General features: G+C 47.2%; 1 protein-coding gene and 1 long non-coding RNA gene across 2 annotated transcripts in view; one reads left to right on the forward strand and one right to left on the reverse strand.

Annotated features, from left to right (window-relative positions):
* Positions 1–14,813, reverse strand: part of LOC147061378 (tripartite motif-containing protein 54-like) — a 30,673-nt gene extending 15,860 nt beyond the window's left edge. The window contains exons 1-4 of the mRNA XM_085913264.1: positions 14,101–14,813; positions 4,424–4,584; positions 4,179–4,356; positions 1,537–1,632 (exon numbers count right to left, since the gene is read on the reverse strand). Coding sequence (XP_085769390.1) covers positions 1,537–1,632; positions 4,179–4,356; positions 4,424–4,584; positions 14,101–14,448 — 783 coding nt within the window. The 5' untranslated portion in view covers positions 14,449–14,813. The remainder of the gene's footprint in view (positions 1–1,536; positions 1,633–4,178; positions 4,357–4,423; positions 4,585–14,100) is intronic.
* A 1,773-nt stretch (positions 14,814–16,586) lies between these two features.
* On the forward strand, positions 16,587–17,506 carry LOC147061379 (uncharacterized). Its single transcript, XR_015068006.1, has 2 exons — positions 16,587–17,126; positions 17,219–17,506. It is a non-coding gene; the product is annotated as an uncharacterized LOC147061379 (long non-coding RNA).
* Positions 17,507–27,844: the final 10,338 nt, after the last annotated feature.

Here is a 27,844-nt window from a genome sequence, read left to right on the forward strand (position 1 = left end):
GAGGAGGTCTTCGAAGTATTCTCCCCACCGACTCACAATGTCCAGAGTAGAGGTCAGCAGCACGCCATTTCCACTGTAAACAGTGCTGACTGTGCACTGCTTCCCCCTCCTGAGACGCCGGATGGTGGATCAAAATTTCTTCGAAGCTGTCCGGAAGTCATTCTCCATGGCCTCGCCAAACTCCTCCCACGGCCAGGTTTTTGCCTCAGCAACCGCCGAAGCTGCGTTCTGCTTGGCCCTCTGGTACCGGTCAGCTGCTTCCGGAGTCCCACAGGCCAAAACAGCCTGATAGGACTCTTTCTTGAGCTTGACGGCATCCCTTACCGCCGGTGTCCACCAGCGGGTTTGGGGATTGCTGCCATGACAGGCACTGACAACCTTACGGCCACAGCGCCGGTCTGCTACCTCAACAATGGAGGCACGGAACATGGTCCACTCGGACTCAATGTCTCCCGCCTCCCCCGGGACGTGGGAAAAGCTCTGCCGGAGGTGGGAGTTGAATCTCTTCCTGACAGGGAATTCTGCCAGACGTTCCCAGCAGACCCTCACAGAGCGTTTGGGTCTGCCAGGTCAGACCGGCATCTTCCCCCACCATCGGAGCCAACCCACCACCAGGTGGTGATCAGTTGACAGCTCCGCCCCTCTCTTCACCCGAGTGTCCAAAACATGCGGCCGCAAATCCGATGACACGACTACAAAGTCGATCATTACACTGCGGCCTAGGGTGTCCTGGTGCCAAGTGCACACATGGACACCCTTATGGCTCCTAGGGGCGCACAAACCCCTCCACTACTATAAGGTGACAACTCACGGAGGGGTAATTGATTAATGAATTAATTTATTTATTTATTTGCTTATTTGTTTGTTTGTTTCATCTCGTGTTGCACACAGTGGTCCACGGCATGCACAGGGAGCTTATGTGTTTGCACAGACACTTGAAAAATTAGAGGGAACATTGGGCATGACACTTTAATAACAACTTTAATAATATTGAATATGCTACTCCTTGATGATGGATAAAATCTTGTGCAATTCCAGATGCAAAGCCATTTAACCGGTCTGCTGCTGCTACTACATGAAAACTTCAATCTCATGCAATTCTACATGCAAACTATCCATCCACCCATTTTCAATACTGCTTATCATGTTAAGGTTATGGCGGCCATTGAGTCAATCGCAGCTGACATTTGGCAAAGGACCACTACACCCTGTACTGGTCAGGGTGCACATAGTGACAAACAACCAGCCACACTTACATGCACATAAACACTGAATGGGAATCGACCCCACGCTGCCCGCACACCAGTCAGGCAAGTGTACTCCTACATCATCAGCAACTTTTCGAAAAAATAATTAAAACTAAATACATTTGAAAAACAAAATAAAAATCCAAAACTCATAAAACCTTATATAATCTGCCCTTACAGTCAAACACTTAAAAGTACAGATGTACAGTATATAAGATTTTTTTTTTCTCAGAAATGTCGTGATTGTTTTCAATGTGTAGACCATGACAAGTCAATAAGGTGGTCCCACCTCAATTTTCCTGCACTTCTCTTCAAATTCATCCATCAGTGCTCCAATGTTCTGGTTGATCTCCATCATGGAAGCCACAGCTTCTCTCAGCTCCTCCTTCAAAATAGATCAAAGTCAAAGTCAGCTTTATTGTCAATTTCTTCACATGCCAAGACACACAAAGAGATCGAAATTGCGTTACTATCCCAAGGTGACAAGACATGTAACAAAACATCCAAAAAAACAACACAAAAAGTAAAAACAAGAAGGCACATACAATGAATAAACAAGAGCGATGAATAAATATAATAAAATAAACAATAAGAGGAGCAAAAATGGAGCAAGTGTGCATACAGCAGACAGTCAGAATATAGCGCGAGAGTAGTGCAAGGCAGCCAATGTGGCCCAAAAGGTCAGGACGTTATGCAGCTGAGGGTGGAGAGAGTTTAGGATTCTAACAGCCTGGAGTATGAAGATGTTAATGAGTCTGGTGGTGCGGGAGCGCAGGCTTCTGTACCTCTTCCCAGAGGGCAGCAGATCAAACAAAGTCTGAGCGGGGTGACTCACATCACACACAATCGAGGTCACCTTGCGGGTGAGATGGGAGGTGTAAATGTCCTTCAGGGAGGGAAGTGAAGCACCAATAATCCTACCGGCTGTGTTCACTATGCACTGCAGGGCCTTCATGTTGTATTCAGTGCAGCTACAACCACACACAGCGATACAACTGGAGAGGACGCTCTCAATGGTGCCACGTTAGAATGTGGTCATGATGGCTGGTGGAGCATCTGCTCGCCTGAGTTTCCACAGGAAGTACAGGCAGCGCTGAGCTTTCTTCGACAGTGATGAAGAAATGATGATGATGTGCGATAAAAATATTGCCTGCCAAAAGATGTCTGAAAGCATTACACTCAGTGGGGATTTTATTGAGGGGGCAGGCAAGTCGTGCAGACGACGGAGTTGCTTGCTCTCGGGAAATAAAAGGTTTGCTTTATTTATTCAATAGTTTTGATGGCCTTATTCCTCTACACCAGGGGTCTCCAAACGTTTTGTAAAGGAAACCAGATTTGGTTAGATGAAAATGTATATTCAAACTGACATTCCTCAAACTATTACCATTGTAAATTAACTTGTAAATATCTAACTATATTTTTTGCTGTCTGCAGATAATTGATATTGCAAATGAGAATCTATTGTCAAGATTAAAATAATAAATTAAATGAAGGAGGTGATGAAAGATTTTATGAACAGACCCCCAGGAAGACACAGAAAGAGTCAATCGATGTCCAGGGCCCACCTTTTGCAAAATGGGAGGGTGGTACCTATTCTAATGGGTTGACATTTTTATAGTTCTTGTTACAATTTTATCCCCCCTCCCCACCACCTGTCACTTTGCTTAGGACAAAAGTACTGTGGTATATTTTTGCCTGTATGTTGCATTCACAGGGCCGGGATCATGCCTCAGGCCAAGCACAGGCCTATTTGTGTGGACAGGGTGCTTTGGTTTCAGTAATGTAGATGCACAACATATTTTAGAATGACCAGTTGTTCGGGACCACAAGAACAACAACGTTGAGGGCCTTGTAAGGACAGGCAGCCAACACATGCACGGGGGTCTCAAAAAGTAGTTACTATTCAAAGTGATGAGATCATGAGTCTCGCCAGGTATAAGAAAGGCGTTGCCTGGCGGACGGGGGGCTTTTTGAACATTGTGTCTGGGGGGGCTTCCGAACATCGTGTCTGTGGGGCGTGAGAGAACATTTTCTGCCATCGGCTGAATAAAAATATTTTTCCAACCAGCCGTGTGTCCCCGAAGCATTTCCTTCTTTAAAGCCAGCATTTCTCACCAAGTGTTTTGAGAAGACCAGCGAAGCCATGAAGACAATTCACCACAGTACCCTTCAGAAGTGAAATTCTTTTTAAATCATTCATTCAAATCAATTCACTCAAAGCATTCTCGTTATGAATGATTTCATCATAAAACCTGCGTGGCTTTTTCTTAAATGAACACTTTTTACACTTCTGTAGTGTCAGCATTTAATTATCATGCACTCTCATTTTTAATGCAAATTAATAAATGCAACAATATTAAGTTGCTTTGAAAATACCTGAATAATAAAAATTGATTGATGATCACAATGAAGTAGAAGGTCTCCTTTGTAATGTACACTCCTTTCTAGCATGTAATGCTCCCCAAAACGTGGAGCTCCTTTGCATCGAGGTTTATGCAAAGAGCTCACGTAATTATGTCATTGCTTTTTGTTGAAGGGATTGAGTGTTCCGTCTGTACGCTCCGTGCGCCCAGGTCCCCACGACAGTGCCAGAGGGCCACATATTTTATGACATGTTTATGTCATATGATTTTATGGTACGACGCTTCGGGCTGGTCTAAATTTACAACACCTACTACTGCTCTACACCAAACTCATTCTTTATGAAGGTGGATTTGGGTATAAACAAAAGAAGCTTCACAAAAGAATGAATGAAAGGATGGACAACTGATGACTAGATAATAATAATATGAATGAATGCATTGATGAATGGATGAAAAAATGATATATGGACACATTATCTGGTTAATGAACTGTGTAATCCAAATAAATAAATCAACAAACATATGAATGAACGAGCGAGCAAGCGGACGAATGGATGTATGAACGAACCTTTTTGTGCTGCAGGGCATCAGTCAGAGGTTGCACCTGGCAGAACCGATGTTCTCCAAAGACCTTGCAAAGGGAGCAAGTTGCAAGCTGGCAGGTGATGCAGTAGATGTTAACCTTCTCATCAGTGTGCTGGGAGCAGGTAACCTGAGCAGGAAGTGAAGGTGGGAGCAGGAGTTGCCTGGAGAGGAATCCAGGTGTCTAAACGAAAACCCAGTTGACATCTTCCACATGTTTTTTTATCCCACCTCTCATTATTGTGACTACAGACTTGTTTGTAGATGTCAATAAGGTTCTCCACCAGAAGATTGCGTTGCAGGCTGAAGACACCGTGTTGGTCGAGGACCACCTTATGTTGACACAATGGACAGCGAAAGTGTTCACTACTGACTGCCATGGTGATGTGAGCCTGAAACAATATGGGCAGGACACAATAGTGTCAGTGGAATGATGCATGGATGGAATTGTGAGCCTCAATACAATGTATTAGACTGGGCTGGTATGGTATTGTGCTTTAAGAGATCAACAGGGGTACTGCGGGAAATAAACAATTTGGCCAAAATGTATTGTATCTATTTGTTTGATGCTACATTTTAGCAACTATTGCCTGTTTTTTGCAAATCTTCATACAAATAAGAAAACCTGTCACCGTATTGGAAAAAACATTGTATTATTAGAATAGGCCTCTGGCACACATTAGATAGATACCTTGAGCTATGCTGTTATCTTGCTGTGACCCTTCACTTGCATCTTTTCTTGCGAAGGAACTACTTAACCCTGCAGGTCACTGGTTTAAATCAGTCAGAGGTTGCTTCTTTTTCAGGACTGATGTTCTCAGTGGTTTTACATTCATTTCTAGTTCCCCCTCACTCACCTTTTACATTTTTACTCCACTTTTGGAATCTTGAGGCAGTCCGAAAGGCAATGAGCCAGCTGGGGGACGGGGGGGCGCCAGGGAACTGTGGTGTCTATCCACACTGAGATGCTCAAGGCATGGGGGTAAGGCTGCCCTTGAGGGGTTGGACTCCCTTCTCTGCTCTCGGGGGTCGTTCCAACCGACTGGAAGCAGGGCATTGTTGTTCTGATCTGGAAGCGGAAGGGTGGCGTTCCGGGACTGCAACAACTATCAGGGGGTTACCCTCTTCTCAGTGCCTGGCAAAGTCTTGGCCCGTGTACTTCTGAACATGATGCGCCACCACCGTCTACAGCATCAGCGACCTGAGCAATCTGGCTTCACACCAAAGAGATCCACTGCCCCTCCGTGAGTTGTCACCTTACCGTGGTGAAGAGGTTTGCATGTCCCAATAATCCTAGGAGCCATGTTGTCTGGGGGTTCATGCCCCTGTAGGGTCATGGCAAAAGGGTCCTAGGTGAGGGGCCAGACAAAGCACAGCTCAAAAAGCCCCTTATGACGAGAAACAAAATTGGATTTGGTTTTCCCTCGCCCGGACGTGGGTCACTGGGGCCCCCCTCTGGAGCCAGGCCTGGAGTGGGGCCTCGAAGGCGAGCGTCTGGTGGCAGGGCCTTCGCCCATGGGGCCCGGCCGGGCACAGACCGAAAAGGGAATGTGGGTCCCCCTTCCCATGGGCTCACCCCCTGGGAGAGGGGCAAATATGTCAATATGACAGGTCACCGGATCCCCCCTCTGGAGCCAGGCCTGGAGGTGGGGCTCGAAGGCTAGCATCTGGTGGCCGGGCCTTTGCCCATGGCACAACCTGAAAAGGAAACGTGGGTCCCCCTTTCCATGGGCTCACCACCTGTGGGAGGGGTCAAAGGGGTCAGGTGCATTGTGAGCTGGGCGGCGGCCAAAGGCAGTCTGATCCCCGGCTGCAGAAGCTGGCTCTTAGTACATGGAATGTCACCTCTCTGGCTGGAAAGCCGCCCCAGCTCGTGTGCGAGGCAAAAAAGGTCCGACTAGACGTAGTCGGACTTGCCTCCACACACAGTTTGGGTTCTGGTACAAGCCCTATCGAGGGGGGCTGGACTCTCTTCCACTCTGGAGTAGCCCACGGTGAGAGGCGTCGAGTATATTTGACTTATTGCCCCCCAGCTGGGCCCCTGTACATTGAGGTTCACCCCGGCAAACGAGAGGGTAGGCTCCCTCCGCCTTCGGGTGGGGGGTTGGTCCTGCCGTGTTCTATGATTGGACTTCTGCGCTCGACATAGATTGTCCATTATGAAGACTATGTTCAAGCATAAGAGTGTCCATGTATGCACTTGGCACCAGGACATCCTAGGCCACAGTTCGATGATCAACTTTGTAGTTGTGTCGTCGGATTTGCGGCTGCATGTTTTGGAAACTCTGGTGAAGAGAGGGGCGGAGTTGTCAACTGATCACCACCTGGTGGTGGGTTCGCTCCGATGGTGGGGGAAGATGCCTGTCCGACCTGGCAGGCCCAAACGTACTGTGAGGGTCTGCTGGGAACGTCTGGCAGAATCCCCTGTCAGGAAGAGCTTCAACTCCCACCTCCGGCAGAGCTTTTCCCACATCACGGAGGAGGCGGGGGACATTGAGTCCGAGTGGACCATGTTCCGTGCCTCCATTGTTGAGGCAGCCGACCGGAGCTGTGGCCATAAGGTCGTTAGTGCCTGTCGTGGGGGCAATCCCCGAACCCGCTGGTGGACACCGGCGGTAAGGGATGCCGTCAAGCTGAAGAAGTTCTATCGGGCCGGTTTGGCCTGCGGGACTCCGGAAGTAGCTGATAGGTATCGGATGGCCAAGCGGAACACGGCTCCGACAGTTGCTGAGGCAAAAACCCGGGCGTAGGAGGAGTTTAGCGAGGCCATGGAGAATGACTAACGGACGGCTTCGAGGAAATTCTGGTCCACCATACGGCGTCTCAGGAAGGGGAAGCAGTGCACCGTCAACACTGTTTGCAGTGGAGATGGCGTGCTGCTGACCTCGACTCGGGACGTTGTGAGTCAGTGGGGAGAATACTTGGGAAGACCTCCTCAATTCCACCGTCATGCCTTCCATTGTGGAAGCAGAGCTTGGAGACTCTGAGGCGGACTTTCCAATCTCTGGGGTCGAAGTCACTGAGGTATTTAAAAAACTCTTCGGGGGAAAGGCCCCAGGGGTGGATGAGATCCGCCCAGAGTTTTTAAAGCCTCTGCATGTTGTGTCATGGCTGACACGCCTTTATAACATTGCGTGGACATCAGGGACGGTGCCTCTTGATCGGCAGACTGGGGTGGTGATTCCCCTCTTTAATAAGGGGGACCGGAGGGTGTCATCCAATTACAGGGGAATCATACTCCTCAGCCTGCCTGGGAAAGTCTATTCAGGGGTGTTGGAGAGGAGGGTCCGTGGGAGGTCGAATTTCGGGTTCAGGAGGAGCAGTGTGGCTTTCGTCCTGGCCGTGGAACAGTGGACAGTCTCTACAGGATCCTCGAGCGGGCATGGAAGTTCGCCCAATCAGTCCACATGTGTTGTGTGGACTTGGAGAAGGCGTTCGACCGTGTTCCTCAGGAAGATCTGTGGAGGGTGCTTCGGTAGTACGGGATACCGAGCCAACTGATAAGGGCAGTCAGGTCCCCTGTATCATCGAGGCAGTAAGTCAGATTCGTTCCCAGGAAGGGTTGGACTCCGCCAAGGCTGCACTTTGTCACCGATTCTGTTCATAATTTTTATGGACAGAATTTCTACGCGCAGCCGAGGCGTTGAGGGGGTCCGGTTTGGGGATCTCAGCATCGCGTCACTGCTTTTTGCAGATGACGTGGTGCTGTTAGCTTCTTCAGGCCGTGATCTCCAGCGCTCAATGGAGCGGTTCGCAGCCGAGTGTGAAGCGGTCGGGATGAGGGTCAGCACCTCCAAATCAGAGTCCATGGTCCTCGGTCAGAAAAGGGTGGAATGCCTTCTCCGGATCGGGGATGAGATTCTGCCCCAAGTGGAGGAGTTCAAGTATCTTGGGGTCTTGTTCACGAGTGAGGGCAGGATGGAGCGCGAGATCGACAGGCGGATCGATGCAGCGTCGGCAGTAATGCGAACTCTGTACCGGTCCGTCGTGGTGAAGAGAGAGCTGAGCCAAATGGCAAAGCTCTCGATTTACCAGTCAATCTACGCTGCTACCCTCACCTATGGTCACGAGCTATGGGTCGTGACCGAAAGAACGAGATCCAGGATACAAGCGGCCGAAATGAGTTTCCTCCGCAGGGTGTCCAGGCTCTCCCTTAGAGATAGGGTGAGAAGCTCGGTCATCCGGGAGAGACTCGGAGTAGAGCCGCTGCTCCTCCACGTTGAGAGGAGCCAGATGAGGTGGCTCGGGCATCTCATCAGGATGCCTCCTGGATGTCTCCCTGTGGAGGTGTTCCGGGCATGTCCCACCGGTAGGAGACCCCGGGGACGACCCAGGACGCGCTGGAGAGACTTTGTTTCTTGGCTGGCCTGGGAACACCTTGGGATCCCCCGGGATGAGCTGGATGAAGTGGCTGGGGAGAGGGATGTCTGGGAGTCCCTCCTAAAGCTGCTGCCCCCACGACCCGGGTAAGCGGAAGAAAATGGATGGATGGATGGATGGATAGAGATCCACCGTCGACCGTATCCTCGCTCTCCGTCTCCTGACAAAGTGCCTCCGAAAATTCGATAGAAAGCTACTAGCAGCCTATATCGACTTCAAGAAGGCATTCGACTCGGTTAGTAGAGACGCCCTGTGGAGACTCCTAGAGCTCCGGGGGATCCCTCCGCAGCTCTTTCGCCTCACCTCGGCTCTGTATTCTGGTACTGAGTGCTGTTGGGTCATTTCTAACGGCATATATAATTGGATGACATCCGCACAACAAGACTAAAACTTGAAAAAAAAATAATGTTATATTTACTGACAATGTCCCCAAGCGGAATCATACAAGTAATAAACATCATGTTGGTGACTGGGTAACACATCCGCCTCACAGTTTGGAGGGTGCAGGTTCGATTCCATTGCCTGTGTGGAGTTTGCATGTTTTCCCTGTACCTGCGTGGGTTTTCTCCGGGTCCTCCGATTTCCTCCCACATCCCAAAAACATGGACAGTAGGCTGATTGAGCACTCCAACTTGCTCGTAGGTGTGACAGCTGGGATAGGCTACAGCACGACCGTGACCCCCGTGGGGACAAGCGGTGCAGAAAAAAAAAAGTACAGATCTGAGTGCCGATCTCCGCAGGACACCACATTAATGAGCTGAGAGGTCTTGTTGCTATGGACCACGTGGTGGGTCCTCTCTGAGAGAGAAGAACTAAACCAAGAAAATGCTGTCCTTGAAATACCAATGCAGTTTTCAAGGTGATCTAATAAAATGTGATTGACAGTGTCGACGGCAACACTAAGAACGAGTAATAATAGTATTGATGAGGTGTTTGAGTCCATAGCTAAGAGGAGACCATTGGTCACTTTAGCAAGAGCTGTCTCAGTAGAGTGGTTAGCACTCAAACCAGACTAAAGAGGTTCAATTCATTTGTTAGAGTCAGCAAATTGTCTCTTAAGCTGCGCTTACCAATTGTCTAAGGCTTTCAAGGGACATGTTTTTAAAATCCGAGAGGGGGATCACATGATTGTCAGCCTTATTTAAATTAAATGTTTTTATTATGTTTATAACATCTTGCAGCTGTTTCATCGGATGTTGAACAGCTTATGTCAGCAGTAATTGCCCGTAGGCAATTACTGCTGACATAAGCTGACATAAGCATCAACTCTCTTTACAAGGAAAGGGGGAAGTGACATATACTGTAAAGCATGTTAGCACATTTGTAGTTCTTCAGGGTTCCTGCCACCCTCCTCAACATTTTTCGTGTCAGTAATAGCAATACAAACACCACCAGGCCATCAAAACGTTCCCATTAAACTATTTGTAAGTCACTGTTTCATCATTTGAGGTATGAAAACATCTAATAAAGGTCAACATTTTCTCTAGTTCTCCTTTAACACATAACAGTCACGCTTGTAATGTCTCTACAAGGTAGACCAAACATTACAAGATAAGATCAATCACACACTTTTTCTTAACTATCTTGTTCAAACTTATACCATAGGAATATGTTTCATCTTGTCATATCATAAGATATCTTCCCAAACATTTTTTATCCTTTCTGACGTTTTTTTCCCCCTCTGGTTTGTTGAAATTTTATTTTTTTTGTGCACTGGTTTTTGATCTCTTCTTGAGATTCGACACATCCTTCGGGGACTTTTTTGCAAGGGGTTATAACTTTGTGACACTCTTTCAACTCTGGTATATCACAGTTTCTTAGGGCTGGTTTTCGAGAATTCTTATGCTCTCTATAACACTTTCACCCCTCAAAGGCTGTTTGATAAACAATTTAGTTGAAAATGTGTTAGGGTTTACAAATTATCTTGATCGTATGATTATGTTGGAATGTAGACTAGAATTATTAACTTTGTTTAAACCTTTTACCTTTCCTTGACTCTGACAAAAATGAACCATTTACCGTAATTTTCGGACTATAAGTCGCGTTTTTTTTCATAGTTTGGGTGGGGGGGCGACTTATACTCAGGAGCGACTTATATGTGTTTTTTTTTTCAAAAAAATTTACTTGATCATTAACACATTACTTACTAGTACAGTTGATCACCTCACATATTATTTTTAATACACTGAAAAAACGAATAAAGCAATTCACACTTTAAAGCACAATATTCAAGTTCATGAAACAAATCAACAAAACAAAAAAAAAAAAAACTGAAAAAGAAATATAGTTATTTTCAAACTAAACTGAATGAGGGTGATTTAAATTTCACCATTGGCCGTGACGCAACAACTGGGAGGGGAAAGCGCTGTTTTTTTGAGTTTTTAAAAAGCACAGGTCTGGTGAAGAGAATGTAGTGTGGTGATGTAAAAAAAAAAAAAAAAACAGTAGGGGCAGCCATGCAATTTAGGATGCAAGCTCTGCTTGTGATGGACAGCATGCGAGCACACATCATGCCAAACATGCAAATCACGAGTCCGACGGCGCGCGTACGCGACATTGTTTACACGATCGATGATCGATGTATTTTATGATTTGGAGTGACAGATGGTTTGGTAATATTGTTGCTATATGATAGTTATTTGAAATATACTTTATATATCGTTATATGGGTCTGTGGAATAATTAAACATGCAGATCACGAGTCCGACGGCGCGCGTACGCGGCATTGTTTACACGATCGATGATCGATGTATTTTATGATTTGGAGTGACAGATGGTTTGGTAATAATGTTGCTATATGATAGTTATTTGAAATATACTTTATATATCGTTATATGGGTCTGTGGAATAATTAGACATGCAAATCACGAGTCCGAGGGCGTGCGTACGCGGCATTGTTTACACGATCGATGATCGATGTATTTTATGATTTGGAGTGACACAGATGGTTTGATAAACGTGTTATTTATGTAATAATCATTTGAAAAACTGAATGTTACGTTAGGCCCGTTCTCAGCCTCTCGTTTGTGTATATCACGCTGTTGTTGCTGGTTCGTGTCTGTTTTTGGTGTTGGATTTTGACAAATACATTTGCCCCAAAAGTGCGACTTATACTCCGGAGCGACTTATATGTTTTTTTTCACGTTATTGTGCATTTTATGGGTGGTACGACTTATACTCCGGAGCGACTAATAGTCCGAAAATTACGGTAGTTGTTGAAACTTTCCAAATGGTGTAGAAACATTCTTGCTTAGTTAGTCATCTAAAATGCTCCACTAGTTTCTATTTCCACGACCTTGTAAAACAATGGGCTGGGACCCTCCGCACTGATTAACCAGTTGCTGAGGTGACCACCAAACATGTCCAATGTCACCCCCACCCTACTGGTTCTCAATAAATATGCTCAAGCAAGAGACTAAAGGCAGACTTTGTTTGAACATTGCTGTACCTACAGCAACGAACACATTCTCCACTTGCAAGTGCTTTGAGGGCATAATGTCTCTCGTGTGGTTCTTGCAAAACAAGTTAGAGTGGGAACATCTCTAACAAAATATAGGCTGTTTTGGCGGCTCGGTGGCGCACTGGGTAGCACATCCGCCTCACATTAATAAAGGTAATAAAGGAGGGTGCGGGTTCGATTCCACCTCCGGCCCACCCTGTGTGGAGTTTGCATGCAAAGGTTTTCTCCGGGCACTCCAGTTTCCTCCCACATCCCAAAAACATGCTTGGTAGGCCGATTGAGCACTCCAAATTGCCCCTAGGTGTGATTGCGAGTGCGGATGGTTGTTAGTCTCTGTGTGCCCTGCGATTGGCTGGCAACCAGTTCAGGGTGTCCCCCGCCTCCTGCCCGATGATGGCTGGGATAGGCTCCAGCATGCCCGCGACCCCCGTGGGGACAAAGCGGTTCAGAAAATGGATGGATGGATGGATGGATGGATGGATGGATGGATGGAGGCTGTTTCTTGAATTAACAATACGTCAAGACACTCTTGCACCTCTGTCTACGGCTTTTTAACAAATATGTACTTTGTAAACAAATACTTGTACGACAATCTATTTGAAACACTCTTGCACCCATGTCTGGAGCTGTTTGACAAATAGCATATGAACAAATAATTACTTAAAGCCTGTTTGACAAACATTTATGAAACATTTTTGCACCCCTTGACAATCCTCAGCTGGGGCTGACAAAACAACTACTCATACAAACAAACACCTACTTGAACTACTTGTCTAGGGTTATACAAATAAACAATCTTCGACTCCTTCGGCCTCTGTAGATAAAGACATAAAATTCGTTTTTTTATTGCATTACAGCAGTATATTTAAAAAAAATCTCAATCTTAATGCTCAGAAGTGTCAACATTTCCTTGGGGTAGGCAGAATTTTTGTCTTTAACAGAAAGTATTTTGCTCATCTTACTTTGGGCCCAGCCAAATTGTTGAAATTTTTGCGAGGCTGGCATCAACGAGAAAAAGGAACGTGCTGTCTCTTGGTGCAAAGGTCTCTCTAACATCCGGTTACCATCCCCAGTCAAATGGCAGACAGAACGAATGAACCAAGAACTTGAAGCCGCACTCCGATGTCTGACCTCCCATAACCCGTCCGAGTGGAACAAGTTCCTTCCATGGGTGGAATATGCGCACAACTCGCAGGTCTCCGCTGCCACAGGCTTATACCCGTTTGAATTGTCACATGGTTATTAACCTCCACTATTCCCTGCTGATGAGAAGGAGATTTTGGTCACTTCTGTTCACCACCACATGTGCCGCTGTATGCAGGTCTGGTCTAGCGCCATCAAAGCCCTCCAACGCACTGTCGAACAGAACCGTAAATACGCCAACAGAAAACGTACACCGGCTCCACAATACTCCCCTGGTCAAAGGGTCTGGCTCTCCTCCCATGACATTCCCCTCAAGTCCACATCAAAGAAACTTGCTCCATGCTTCATTGGCCCGTACAAAATTGTATCTGTTATCAATCCCTCTGCAGTCCATCTACATCTACCTCTGACCCTCTGGATTCATCCCACATTCCATGTCTCCCAGATCAAACCTGTCCGGTCCAGCATGTTCTTCCCTCCAGCCGAGCCCCCCACCCCGCCCAAATCATGGACTCCCGTCGGCGGGGCCGGGGTTGGCAGTACCTTGGCGATTGCGACAAGGTATATGTTGGAACAGTTTGAATCATCTAAAAAGGTTGAGGCCTTCACACAATTAAGAATGAACATGTAATAAGTTTTGCGTTTTTGCGGGGGTTTGGGTGTGTGTCAGCTCTAGTGACATACAAAGGGGGTTGCACAGTGATTTCTAATAGGGTTGGCATGCTCTTTTTGTAATATTTGAGTTTCATTGCGATGTACAGTATATGTGAGGGGAAAGATTTGCAAGTTGCTGAGGTGGTTGTCACGGAAATGCATATAAGCTGAACTAATAGTTATGCAATCGAAAGCGTCCAGCAGAAGGTGAACATTTCTGTATTAATATGTCTGCATCCATAGAACAAGAAATGGTAACTAAGGCACTGACCTGGTAGAGCTCATTGGCACATCTCCTGCACAGGTTGTGCTGGCACGGCAAGATGACGATGGGCTTGTGGAGAAGCTCCAAGCAGATGGGACACATCAGTTGCTTCTGCAGAGTAGCAAGCCCCACCTCTGACTCATCACTTCCACAAATGTCACCACCACCACACGCCAGCTGACTCAGTGACATGGTGTCTGCACTGCACTTCCTGTTGATGACCAAATTGTAGAATTTCTTCTTGTACATGACATTGAGGCTAACTACTTTATTAAAATGTAACCTTTCATAATGGTCAATTGGACCCTGGAACAGAACGTTTTGTGCTTGGAAAATCAAGATACAACCCCTCATCCAGAAGAACAGCCTAGCCTGGTTTGGCAGCTGTTTCTCCTCGGTTGTCCTAGGGAGTCCTGGAAAGTGCTACATAAAATCAGTACGTTTTTATTTTTATTTTTATTATTATTGTTATTATTATATGATGTTCATTCAAGCAGTTCGGTGGAGCACTGGGTAGCACGTCCACCTCACAGTTAGGAGGGTGCGGGTTTGAATCCACCTCCGGCCCTCCCTGTGTGGAGCTTGCATGTTCTCCCTGTGTCCGCGTGGGTTTTCTCCGGGTGCTCCGGTTTCCTCCCACATCTCAAAAACATGCTTGGTAGGCCGATTGAGGACTCCAAATTGCCCCTAAGTGTGAGTGCGAGTGTGGATGGTTGTTAGTCTCTGTGTGCCCTGCGATTGGCTGGCAACCAGTTCAGGGTGTCCCCCGCCTCCTGCCCGATGACGGTTTGATAGGCTCCAGCATGCCCGCGACCCCCGTGGGGACAAAGCGGTTCAGAAAATGGATGGATGGATGGATGTCATTCAAACATTACCGGGAGAATATTTAAACAGTTAGCCTGGTCGCCGGCCCTTCGCCCATGAGGCCCGGCCGGGCATAGCCCGAAAAGAAAACGTGGGTCCCCCTTCCCATGGGTTCACCACCTGTAGGAGTGGCCAAAGGGGTCGGGTGCAAAGTGAGCTGGGCAGCGGCCAAAGGCGGGGACCATGGCGGTCTTGCCTCCACACATAGTTTGGGCTCTGGTACAAGCCCTCTCGAGAGGGGCTAGACTTTCTTCCACTCTGGAGTTGCCCACGGTGAGAGGTGTCGAGCAGGTGTAGGCATACTTATTGCCCCCTGGCTGGGTGCCTGCACATTGGGGTTCACCCCGGTGAGCGAGAGGGTAGCCTCCCTACGCCTTCGGCTGGGGGGACAGGTCCTGACTGTTGTTTGTGTCTATGCACCGAACGGCAGCTCAGAGTACCCTTCTTGGAGTCCCTGGAGGAAGTGCTGGAGAGTGCTCCTTTTGGTGACTCCATCGTTCTATTGGGTGACTTCAATGCTCACGTGGGCAATGATAGTGAGACCTGGAAGGGCGTGTGTTAGAGATGTTCCGACTCTAACTTATTGTGCAAGAACCACACGAGACAGTATGCCCTTTTGAACACTTGCACGTGGAGAACCTGTTCGTCATTGTAGATACAACAATGTCCGAACAAATTCTGCAAGTGGAGAATTTGTTCGTTGCTGTAGACACAGCAATGTCCGAACAAAGTCTGCCGTTGCATTCCTGCAAGACAGTATTTATTGAGAGAAGAAGGGTGGGGGTGACAATTTACATGTGTGGTGGCCAAGGTGGGGGTGAAACACCTGGCCTCTGATCACATCATAGCGGGGGATGTTTTACGATGTTGAGTAGACAGAACAACTTTGATTGCGTCTTCTACAATTGGTCAATCAGTGCAAAGGATCTTAGCACTTTGTTCTACTACTTTGTTAAGACAGGACAAGCTTAGGTTAATTATTACTGATTACATTCCAACATAATATGATCAACCTAATCTATTCAACCCTAACATATCCCTCCTGTTTATCATATGATGTTGTCAAGAAAAACAATTTAAAAAACAAAAAAAACAAAACAACAAAAACACAGAAACAGCGTATCATTGCACCCATCACTTGCGAAGCATTTTCGATGGCCAAATCATTAAGTGTCTGTAAGCCATGTATGGCTAAACAGCATCATTGCAATCTACGTAGATCAATTTTAGTGTGTGAGTGAAAAACCTGCGGCAAGATGTTATAATGCAGGAAAAGTCTCACACGGTCCCTCTGCCTTAGGCGACCAGAATGTTACCAATAACAACAGTCAAGACAAAAATTGCTCGTGATTGTTCAGCCGTCGGGGGCTTGGCACGCCCACTGTTGGAGGGTGAGCACAATTCTCACCCCCTCTGCAGCACTGCTTCGTCGGGGGAGAACCTGGAAGTGTCTGCCGTGTGGTTGTCGTCTTCAGTCTTCAGTGGCCAGGGTAGACTACCTGGCCACCAAGGGGGAAGAGGATTATTCTGCCTCTATTTGAATTGGGGGCGGGGACGCTGTCGATGGTGGATCTGCTTCCTTGCTGGAACCGTCGTGTTGCAGTCATCAAGTCCAGAACCACCCCCAGACAGGATCATGAGAGTCAAAGGTCACAACAGTCCTGCGTCGACGTGCAGAAGAGTTGCGTGCTGTCGTCAGCTGATGATGTTGTATCCTGTAGGTGTGGTCTGTCACCCACACTGGTGCACACACTTGTCCAGTTGGCGGGCAGCATCGGACAACCACTTGAAATGGCTCTCTCATCCTGACACTTAGCAGTGACATCCAAAGCTCCCATCCAGTGTCCTCCTGGAGAGCAGTCGTCGTTGATGCATTTGTGGGTCTTGTTTCCTTGGATGTAACATGTATAGTTCACTTCAGCTGGTCTCTCTGTGTAGGCCACTTGCGGCAACGTTCGTCCTTTAACAGTTGCGTTGACATTAATCCAAAAGAGTTTGATCACAGGTTCTTTTCTGTGAGTCCAATAAAATCCATGTGCATGATTTGGAATGGGTAAGATGGTTTTGGAAATGAGCCTCTCTTAGGTCTCATGTTTCCTTGTGGATTATGTTTTACACAAACAGGACATGCTTTACAAAAAAAAATTAAGTAAGCATCTGAACCAAAGGTAGTGAATTGACCTTTTTTTTTTAAGTAAGCATCTGAACCAAAGGTAGTGAATTGACCTTTTTTTTTTTAAAGTAAGCATCTAAACCAAAGGTAGTGAATTGACCATGAATTGACCTCATCCCTCCTGTCGACACATGGCAAGGCCCATGTGTCGCAATTGCTGCTGCCTTAAAAAGTGTTTAGAAGCGTGTGTGGGTCAAGCACATTAGGTGCAGATTCGCCAATCAATTTTATTGGTCCTTTTGGACCGGAAAAACAGGAGTCTTGCAAGGCCTCAATGCAGGATTAAATTTACCCTTCAACAAAATTACTAGCCTGTGTATTACCGTTGGTTTTTGCTAGTCCTGTTTTTTTTTTTTTTTTTTTTTTTTTAATTTATACTACCATTCACACTCTCAACCACACAACTTTCATGCAAACAGCTCGGAAAAACAGACCAAAAAAGAATCTATGCCCTTCTTCAATTAAGAAAAAGCTCTGTTTTTTTCTTAGCCTGTTCCTTCCCCTGGGGCGAGAACCCCAGCTGTTTCTTAGCTCGGACAAACCAAAGCCGTATCTCATAGCTCGGATAAACCAAACCGTAAACTTCATAGCTCGGACAAACCAAAGCCGTATCTCATAGCTCGGACAAACCAAAGCCGTATCTCATAGCTCGGACAAACCAAAGCCGTATCTCATAGCTCGGACAAACCAAAGCCGTAAACTTCATAGCTCGGACAAACCAAAGCCGTATCTCATAGCTCGGACAAACCAGAGCCGTATCTCATAGCTCGGACAAACCAAAGCCGTATCTCATAGCTCGGACAAACCAAAGCCGTATCTCATAGCTCGGACAAACCAGAGCCGTATCTCATAGCTCGGACAAACCAAAGCCGTAACTTTTTATTTTTATTTTTTTATTTATTTATTTATTTTTTTTATTTCAACCCCTTTCACAACAACACAATCACACAATTTTTAGGGCTTTAACTTACTTGTCACCTGGTTCGTTGCACTGCCGGATTCCGTCAATCCACTGTTGTTCGACGAAGGCAGACCTTAGATGCTGGCCCAGCGAAGAATTTACTTGCCAGGTCTTTTCTTTACCAGGTCCTCCTAATGGACGCTGGCTTGTCGACAATGCAGCACGTCGTCCTCCGTCGATCAGCAGTGGGTATGTTGGATCCGGGTCACGGCACCAAAATGTTAGAGATGTTCCGACTCTAACTTATTGTGCAAGAACCACACGAGACAGTATGCCCTTTTGAACACTTGCACGTGGAGAACCTGTTCGTCATTGTAGATACAACAATGTCCGAACAAATTCTGCAAGTGGAGAATTTGTTCGTTGCTGTAGACACAGCAATGTCCGAACAAAGTCTGCCGTTGCATTCCTGCAAGACAGTATTTATTGAGAGAAGAAGGGTGGGGGTGACAATTTACATGTGTGGTGGCCAAGGTGGGGGTGAAACACCTGGCCTCTGATCACATCATAGCGGGGGATGTTTTACGATGTTGAGTAGACAGAACAACTTTGATTGCGTCTTCTACAATTGGTCAATCAGTGCAAAGGATCTTAGCACTTTGTTCTACTACTTTGTTAAGACAGGACAAGCTTAGGTTAATTATTACTGATTACATTCCAACATAATATGATCAACCTAATCTATTCAACCCTAACAGCGTGATTGGGAGGAACGGCCCCCCTGATCTGAACCCGAGCGGTGTTCTATTGTTGGACTTCTGTGCTCGACACAGATTTTCTATAATGAACACCATGATCAAACATAAGGGTGTCCATGTATGCACTTGGCACCAGGACACCCTAGGCCGCGGTTCGATGATCGACTTTGTAGTCGTGTCGGATTTGTGGCCACACGGGTGAAGAGAGGAGCGAAGCTGTCAACTGATCACCACCTGGTGGTGGGTTGGCTTCGATGGTGGGGGAAGATGCCGGTCCGACCTGGCAGGCCCAAACGCTCTGTGAGGGTTTGCTGGGAACATCTGGCAGAATCCCCTGTCAGGAAGAGCTTCAACTCCCACCTCCGGCAGAGCTTTTCCCGCGTCCAAGGGGAGGCGGTCAACATTGAGTCCGAGTGGACCATGTTCCACGCCTCCATTGTTGAGGCAGCCGACCGGAGCTGTGGCCGTAAGGCCATTGGTGCCTATTGTGGCGGCAATCCCCGGACCCGCTGGTGGACACTGGCGGTAAGGGATGCCGTCAAGCTGAAGAAGGAGTCTTATCGGGCCGTTTTGGCCTGCGGGACTCTGGAGGCAGCTGACAGGTACCGGATGGCCAAGCAGAGGCAAAAACCCGGGCGTGGGAGGAGTTTGGCGAGGCCATGAAGAATGACTTCCGGACGGCTCCGAGGAAATCCGGCGTCTCAGGAGGAGGAAGCAGTGCACGGTCAACACCGTTTACAGTGGAGATGGTGTGTTGCTGACCTCGACTCAGGACGTCGTGAGTTGGTGGGGAGAATACTTTGAAAACCTCCTCAATTTCACTGACACGCCTTCCATTGTGGAAGCAGGGCCTGGAGACTCTGAGGCAGACTCTCCAATCTCTGGGGTCGAAGTCACTGAGGTAGTTAAAAAACTCCTTGGTGGCAGGGCCCCGGGGGTGGATGAGATCCGCCCTGAGTTCTTAAAGGCTCTGGATGTTGTGGGGTTGTCATGGCTGACACGCCTCTACAGCATTGCGTGGACATCAGGGACGGTGCCTCTGGATTGGTAGACTGGGGTGGTGGTTCCCCTCTTTAAGAAGGGGGACCGGAGGGTGTGTTCAAATTACAGGGGAATCACACTCCTCGGCCTCCCTGGTAAGGTCTATTCAGGGGTGCTGGAGAGGAGGATCCGTCGGGAGGTCAAACCTCGGATTCAAGAGGAGCAGTGTGGCTTTTGTCCTGGCCGTGGAACAGTGGACCAGCTCTACACCCTCGGCAGGATCCTCGAGGGTGCATGGGAGTTCGCCCAACCAGTCCACATGTGTTTTGTGGACTAGGAGAAGGCGTTTGACCGTGTCCCTCGGGAGGTTCTGTGGAGGGTGCTTCGGGAGTACGGGGTGCCGAGCCAACTGATAAGGGCGGTTCGGTCCCTGTATCACCGATGCCAGCGTTTGGTCCGCATTTCCGGCAATAAATCGGATTCGTTCCCAGTGAGGGTTGGACTCCGCCAAGGCTGCCCTTTGTCACCGATTCTGTTCATAATTTTTATGGACAGAATTTCTAGGCGCGGCCGAGGCGTTGAGGGGGTCTGGTTTGGGGACCTCAGCATCGCGTCTCTGCTTTTTGCGGATGATGGGGTGCTGTTGGCTTCTTCAGGCCGTGATTTCCAGCTCTCACTGGAGCGGTTCGCAGCCGAGTGTGAAGTGGTCAGGATGAGGGTCAGCACCTCCAAATCTGAGTCCATGGTCCTCGGTCGGAAAATGCCCCCTCCGGATCGGGGATGAAATCCTGCCCCAAGTGGAGGAGTATTTTTCTTGGTCTTGTTCGCGAGAGAGGGCAGGATGGAGCGCGAGATCGCCAGGCGGATCGGTGCAGCGTCGGCAGTAATGCAGACTCTGTACTGGTCCGTCATGGTGAAGAGAGAGCTGAGCCGATTTACCGGTCGATCTACGCTCCTACCCTCACCGATTGTCACGAGCTTTGGGCTGTGACCGAAAGAATGAGATCCAGGATACAAGCAGCCGAAATGAGTTTCCTCTGCAGGGTGTCCGGGCTCTCCCTTAGAGATAGGGTGGGAAAGCCTTGGGATCCCCCAGGATGAGCTGGATGAAGTGGCTGGGGAGAGGGAAGTCCGGGAGTCCCTCCTAAGGCTGCTGCCCCCGCGACCCGACCCTGGATAAGCAGAAGATGGATGGGCGGATGGACAGACGGACGAACGGACGGACGGACGGACGGATGGATGGATGGATGGACGGAGAGACGGATGGATATTTAAACGTGGCAAAGATGGAAAATTTGGCCAGGATGAAGCCATGCCTCGAATAGGCATGGCCATAAGTTAATATCTGAAACGTTTATCAATGATTCTTTACAATATGACTGCACTCACTACTTGCAGGCCAACCTTGGGCTATAGTGAATGTGAGTCTTTGTAGAACTCTTTGGCACGCCGTTATTTTCGTCAAATTGGATTTCTCATTTGTTGGACTATGACTTTGTTTTGTTTTTCTTATACAGACTGACAATGGATGGATGGACCAATCAGTGATGGAAGCAAAAACAAAACTGCTTTTAAAATAACGAGGATGGGTAGAGGATGGACGAACAGACAATTACATTATGAATAATAACGGACTCCACCTCATGTAGTCACATGCTGTTTGGTCACATAGTGTGCACACTTAGCATGCAACAAAGGAGTGAAGGAGAGTATTAATTCTCTCAGGACATTAGAAGGAAAATAGATTATAGTCAAGCAACACGAAGTTAAAAATTAAATGTAATATACCCAGGACTGAAGCCAACCTCCCCGAACATGGCTGCAAGAAGAAAATGAATGACAAATTGAAAAGATGGATCATCGTAATGGTAACATGAGAGCCTACAACAACCTAAAAGAAAAGAAATGAAATTAAAAATTAAGTCTAAGGTCAAGATTGACAGACTGCACAATCAGCTGTCATTCATTTAATTATTATTATTATTCATTATTTACCCTTTTTTGAAATGTTGGCACTTGTTTTATTCTTGCACTCGTATTATTCTTGCACTCATATGCGCTGCTGTGACAAGTGAATTTCCCTACTGTGGGAAGTTCTATCAAATCAAATCTAGCCATGGAGGACACAACTATGGAAAATAAATCAAATAAAAATAAAAAATCCACACAGAAAAAAATCAACACAGCATGTTGACCAGCCATAAAGCTTCTGAGACATTTCCTTATGTACAGATGAGATAAAACTGGAACTTTTTTGATAAGACATGTTAAGTTCTATGATCTATATCTATCTATTCGCTTCGTGCCTTGTGGCACATAAGGTCGTCACAGAGCACTTCCACTTGTCACGGTCAGATGCTGCAGTCCTCGCTTCAGACCATGATTTCCAACCTGCTTCTTTCCTTTCTTTCTCGACAGTACGCCTCCAGGTGGTCTTCGGTCTTCCTTTTCTTCTTTTTCCTTATGGTACCCAGGTCATGGCTGTGTTGCAGTCGTGGTCCTGCCGTAGTATGTGTCCAATCATTTTCCATCTACGCATCCTAACTTCTTCACTCAATGGCTCCATTTTAGCTCTCTCTAGTAGGTCTTTAGTGCTGATGTGGTCTGCGGAGTATTTTTCTTAGGCATCGATTGTTTAACACATCAATTGCTTTGCTGTCCCCATTAATCATTTTCCACGTTTTACATCCATACAGCAGTACTGGTACTACTATTGTCTTATAAAGCTTTAGCTTGGTTCGTCTTGAGATGTCATTGGAGCTCCAGGTCTTTTTAAGTTTGATAAATGCCCCTCTTGCTTTTGACAGCTTATTCTTCAGATCTTTCATACCACCTCCCTCTTTACATACTATTGCTCCCAAGTAAGTGATCTGGTTTACATCCTCAATATCTTGCTCATTGATCTTGATTTGTTCCTGTTTTTTTGCATTTATCCTCATTGTTTTTGTCTTTTGTGTACTGATCTTGAGTCCTACTTGCTTGGGTTCTGCATCCATTCAGGTTTTTTTATTCTGCATATGATATTTTGTGGAGGAAAGTAACACTATATCATCTGCAAAGTCCATATCATCAAGTTTTGATGTCAGCGTCCATCTAATTCCATTGTCTCCCTCTTGAACTGTTCTTCTCATAATCCAGTGTATCACAATTAAAAACAAGAACCCTGACATATTGCATCCTTGCTTTACGCCGGGTTTGATGTTGAACAGCTCACATACTTCCCCTTGGTCTTCTACCGCACACTGGAAGTCTTCATAAAATAGTCTGCCCATTTTCACAATTTTCTCCGCAATCCCATACTTCTTCATGATGATCCATAGGGTTTTGTGATGTACAGAGTCGAAGGCTTTTTCAAAGTCTCAGAAGTTTAAGTATGGTGTTGCTAGCCACTCATTTACCTGTTCGATTATGTTTCTGTATGTGAAGGGTAGAGACCAGACAAAGAGTGATTCCACTGGCCCTCCAGGTTGGGGTTGGGCTGTGGGCTGATAACCCGCTCCCGGAAAGAAAAAATGATTACAGAAACCAGAAGCAGAGCGCACACACCAAATCAGGGGAACGCTGTAGCCAGTCCTGTAACCAGAGACACGGTGACGCACAGGGGCCAAAGCCCACAGGACGCCCTTGGCCCGAATAGACCACTGCTGCACCCGAAAAACACCATGAAGATTGGAAACTGGAATGTCCATCCATCCATCTTCTTCCGTTTATCCAGGGTCGGGTCGCGGGGGCAGCAGGGTTAGGAAAGACTCCCAGACTTACCTCTCCCCAGCCACTTCATCCAGCTCATCCCAGGGGATCCCAAGGTGTTCCCAGGCCCAGGAGTTGAGAAACTCATTTCGGCCGCTTGTATCCTGGATCTCATTCTTTCGGTCACGACCCATAGCTCGTGACCATAGGTGAGGGTAGGAGTGTAGATCGACCGGTAAATCGAGAGCTTTGCCTTTTGGCTCAGCTCTCTCTTCACCACAACGGATCGGTACAGAGTCCGCATTACTGCCGACGCTGCACTGATCCACCTGTCGATCTTGCGCTCCATCCTGCCCTCACTCGTGAACAAGACCCCAAGATACTTGAACTTCTCCACTTGGGGCAGGATCTCATCCCCGATCCGGAGAGGGCATTCCACCCTTTTCCGACCGAGGACCATGGACTTGGATTTGGAGATGCTGACCCTCATCCTGACCGCTTCACACTCGGCTGCGAACCGCTCCAGTGAGAGCTGGAGATCAAGGCCTGAAGAAGCCAACAGCACCACGTCATGATGTTGAGGTCCCCAAACCGGACCCCCTCAACGCCTCGGCTGCGCCTAGAAATTCTGTCCATAAAAATTATGAACAGAATTGGTGACAAAGGGCAGCCTTGGCGGAGTCCAACCCTTACTTGGAACGAATCCGACTGACTGCCGGAAATGCGGACCAAACGCTGGCATCGGTGATACAGGGACCGAACCGCCCTTATCAGTTGGCTCGGCACCCCGTACTCCCGAAGCACCCTTCACAAAACCTCCCGAGGGACACGGTTGAACGCCTTCTCCAAGTGCACAAAATACGTGGACTGGTTGGGTGAACTCCCATGCACCCTCGAGAATCCTGCCAAGGGTGTAGAGCTGGTCCACTGAAAGAAGCTGGAACCACGGCCAGGACGAAAGCCACACTGCTCCTCCTGAATCCGAGGTTCGACCTCCTGACGGACCCTCTTCTCCAGCACCCCTGAATAGACCTTACTAGGGAGGCTGAGGAGTGTCATTCCCTTGTAATTGGAACACACCCTCCGGTCCCCATTCTTAAAGAGGGGAACCATCACCCCAGTCTGCCAATCCAGAGGCACCGTCCCCGAGGTCCACGCAATGCTGTAGAGGTGTGCCAACCATGACAGCCCCACAACATCCAGAGCCTTTAAGAACTCCGGACAGATCTCATCCACCCCTGGGGCCCCACCACAGAGGAGTTTTTTTTAACTACCTCAGTGACTTCGACCCCAGAGATTGGAGAGTCCGCCTCAGAGTCTCCAGGCCCTGCTTTCACAGTGGAAGGCGTGTCGGTGGAATTGAGGAGGTCTTCGAAGTATTCTCCCCACCGACTCACGACGTCCCGAGTCGAGGTCAGCAGCACGCCATTTCCACTGTAAACAGTGTTGACTGTGCACTGCTTCCCCCTCCTGAGACGCCGGATGGTGGATCAGAATTTCCTCGAAGCTGTCCGGAAGTCATTCTCCATGGCCTCGCCAAACTCCTCCCACGGCCGGGTTTTTGCCACAGCAACCGCCGAGGCTGCGTTCTGCTTGGCCATCCGGTACCGGTCAGCTGCCTCCGGAGTCCCGCAGGCCAAAACGGCCCGATAGGACTCCTTCTTCAGCTTGACGGCATCCCTTACCGCCAGTGGAAACTGGAATTTACGAACACTATACGTAAGCGGCAACATCACACTCGCAGCAAGACAAATGACTAACAGAGGAATGAACATCATGGGTATCAACGAAACACACTGGACAGGACAATGAAGAGTAAAACCGGCAGAAGGAGAAACTACTCATCTACTCAGGAAGAGACGACAACAACCATAGACAAGGCGTAGGCATACTCATGTCGAAAGCAGCAGCAAGAGCCCCGATTGACAGGACTCCAGTGAACGAAAGAATCATTCAAGCCAGGTACCACTCCCGACACATTAAGTTAACGAACATACATATTTACACACCCACAGAAGATGCAGAAAAGCAAGAAAAGGACGAATTCTACACAAGACTGCAAGAAACAACAAACAAACATGACATGTTGATTGTAACAGGAGACATGAATGCCTAAGTAGGAGATGGACACGGCAGGGTCATGGGCAAGCACGGACTCGGAAGGCTGAATAACAACGGAGAAAGGCTGTGCGAAATGTGTGACGAACTAGTCATAACAGGTATGCTGTTTCCACATAAAGACATACACAAAGCAACGTGGGTATCTCCAGATGGGAAGACCAGGAATCAGACTGATCGCACACTTTTCAATAAACGATTTTGGAACTCAGTGAATGTACACAGGTCTGCAGACATTGGAAGTGACCACTATCTTGTATGTACAACAATCAAGCTAAGACGACAAAAAGAAAGGAAAAACACCCGAATCAATTATGACATTGCAAAATTGAAGAACAAAAACATGTTAAAGACCTTCACTATCCGTTTAAGAAACAGGTACCAAGTACTGGAAGAGGAATAGCGAGGAGGAACAGGAGATGAAGAGGTAGAGCGTGACTTCCAAGAAATGGAGAGGGCATACTGTACATAGAAGTAGCGGAAGCAGTATTGGGTACACCACAGAAAAAGAAGAAACCATGGATCAAGGAGGAATGGAGCCTCATAGAGCAAAGAGAAGAAATAAATAAGATCCTGGGAACACATTCCGAAAGAATCAAGAAGCAGTTAAAAGAGAAGTATGCAGAGAAGAAAAAAGAGGTGATGAGAAGTATAAAAGCAGACAAAAGGAAATGAATGGAGGACAATGCTAGTGAAGCTGAAGCTGCAAAACACATGAAGACACTTTATGGACTAACAAAGACACTGCAACGAGAGACTAAGGCAGAGCACAGCAGTACTAGACAAGGATGGTAACCTCGTTAGTGGAAGGGATGCAATTAAGATGAGATGGACAGAACACTTCAAAGAAGTGTTAAATAGAACAGAGCCGGAAAACCCAATAACTGAAGAAGATGAATGTGAATTCAGCAACAGAGCTGAAGAGATCACGGTAAATGGAACCAACACTAAGTGAAGTCAAAGAAGCAATAAAAAGACTGCAGAATGGCAAGGCAGCAGGAATCGACTACATCACAGCCGAATTAAAAGCAGATGTAGAGTTTACAGCAATGAAGGTACACCAACTGTTTCAGAAAATATGGAAACATGAAAAGATCCCAACAAAGTGGAAGAGAGGACTAATCATCAAACTAGCGAAGAAGGGAAATCTCAAAGAATGCAAAAACTCAAGAGGCATAACCCTGCTCTTTGTAGTGGGAAAGATACTACACGCTGCCTGCACTTCCCTTGGCCACACCCCTTTTGTTACGGTAATGTCTGTCACCTGCTTCCTCTTGTTACCCTGTGTATTTAAGCCCTGCCCGTGTGTTTCTCCCTGTTGGTGTCTACCGTTGTGTCCATTCCTGTCCGTGACCAGTGTTCCTGTTCTTGTCGTGTGGTTTTCCCTCGGTCTGTCTGGAGGCTCACGGTCAGAATTTTAACCTTGTCCAAGTGGACTTCATGTAGGTCGGTCTGTCTGTTTGCTGGCCGTGAGTCTCTATCCCGTCTGTGTCTTCGTTTCCCCACCTGACTCCCTTCCAACTACCTTTTGCCTCAATAAACCCTGGTCCAGGCTGCATTTGGTCGCCCTGCTCCCCTCATTCCTGACAGATACTGACCAGAATTATTGTAGATCGAATAAAGAATGGAATCGATTGCAGGCTGAGAAAGGAACAAGCAGGTTACAGGACAGGTAGAGGAACAACAGAGCAAATCTTCAAATCTTCAAGCTCTGATTACAGGTGCATAAATGTACTATACCAAGAAAACAACACTATCCTTGCTGTGAAACATGGAGGAGCCTCTGTTGTGCTCTGGAGCTTCTTTGCTACATCTGGCACAGTGTGTTTTAAACTGTGCAAGATACAATGAAATCTGAAGACTATCAAGGCATCCTATAGAGAAACCTGCTGACAGTATCTTAAAACTTGGTCTCAGTGATAGATCATGGGTCTTGCAACAGGATAATCACCAGAACACCCAATAATGAATCAGAACAAAACATTGTACTATTCTGAAGAGGTCTTTTATTAATCCTGCTCTAAATGCTGTTGGACATCTGTGGAAGAAGCAGAAAAATGCCCTCTAGAGAAAGCACCATTCAAATCTGAGACAAGTGACTCACGTTTACTCATGAGAAGTGGGCCAAAACACAAGCTGAGAGGTGAGGAAATCTCATCGAATGTTACAAAAACCATTGACTGCAGTAATTGCTTCAGACAGTTGTTAAACAAACAATGAATATATCTTCTCTTGGTTTCTTATTGCATGTGTTCCCTCGACTCT

This window comes from Syngnathus leptorhynchus, chromosome 1 (genome assembly GCF_054491065.1).
Source record: "Syngnathus leptorhynchus isolate UIUO chromosome 1, UIUO_Slep, whole genome shotgun sequence".
Classification (NCBI taxonomy): Eukaryota; Metazoa; Chordata; class Actinopteri; order Syngnathiformes; family Syngnathidae; genus Syngnathus; species Syngnathus leptorhynchus.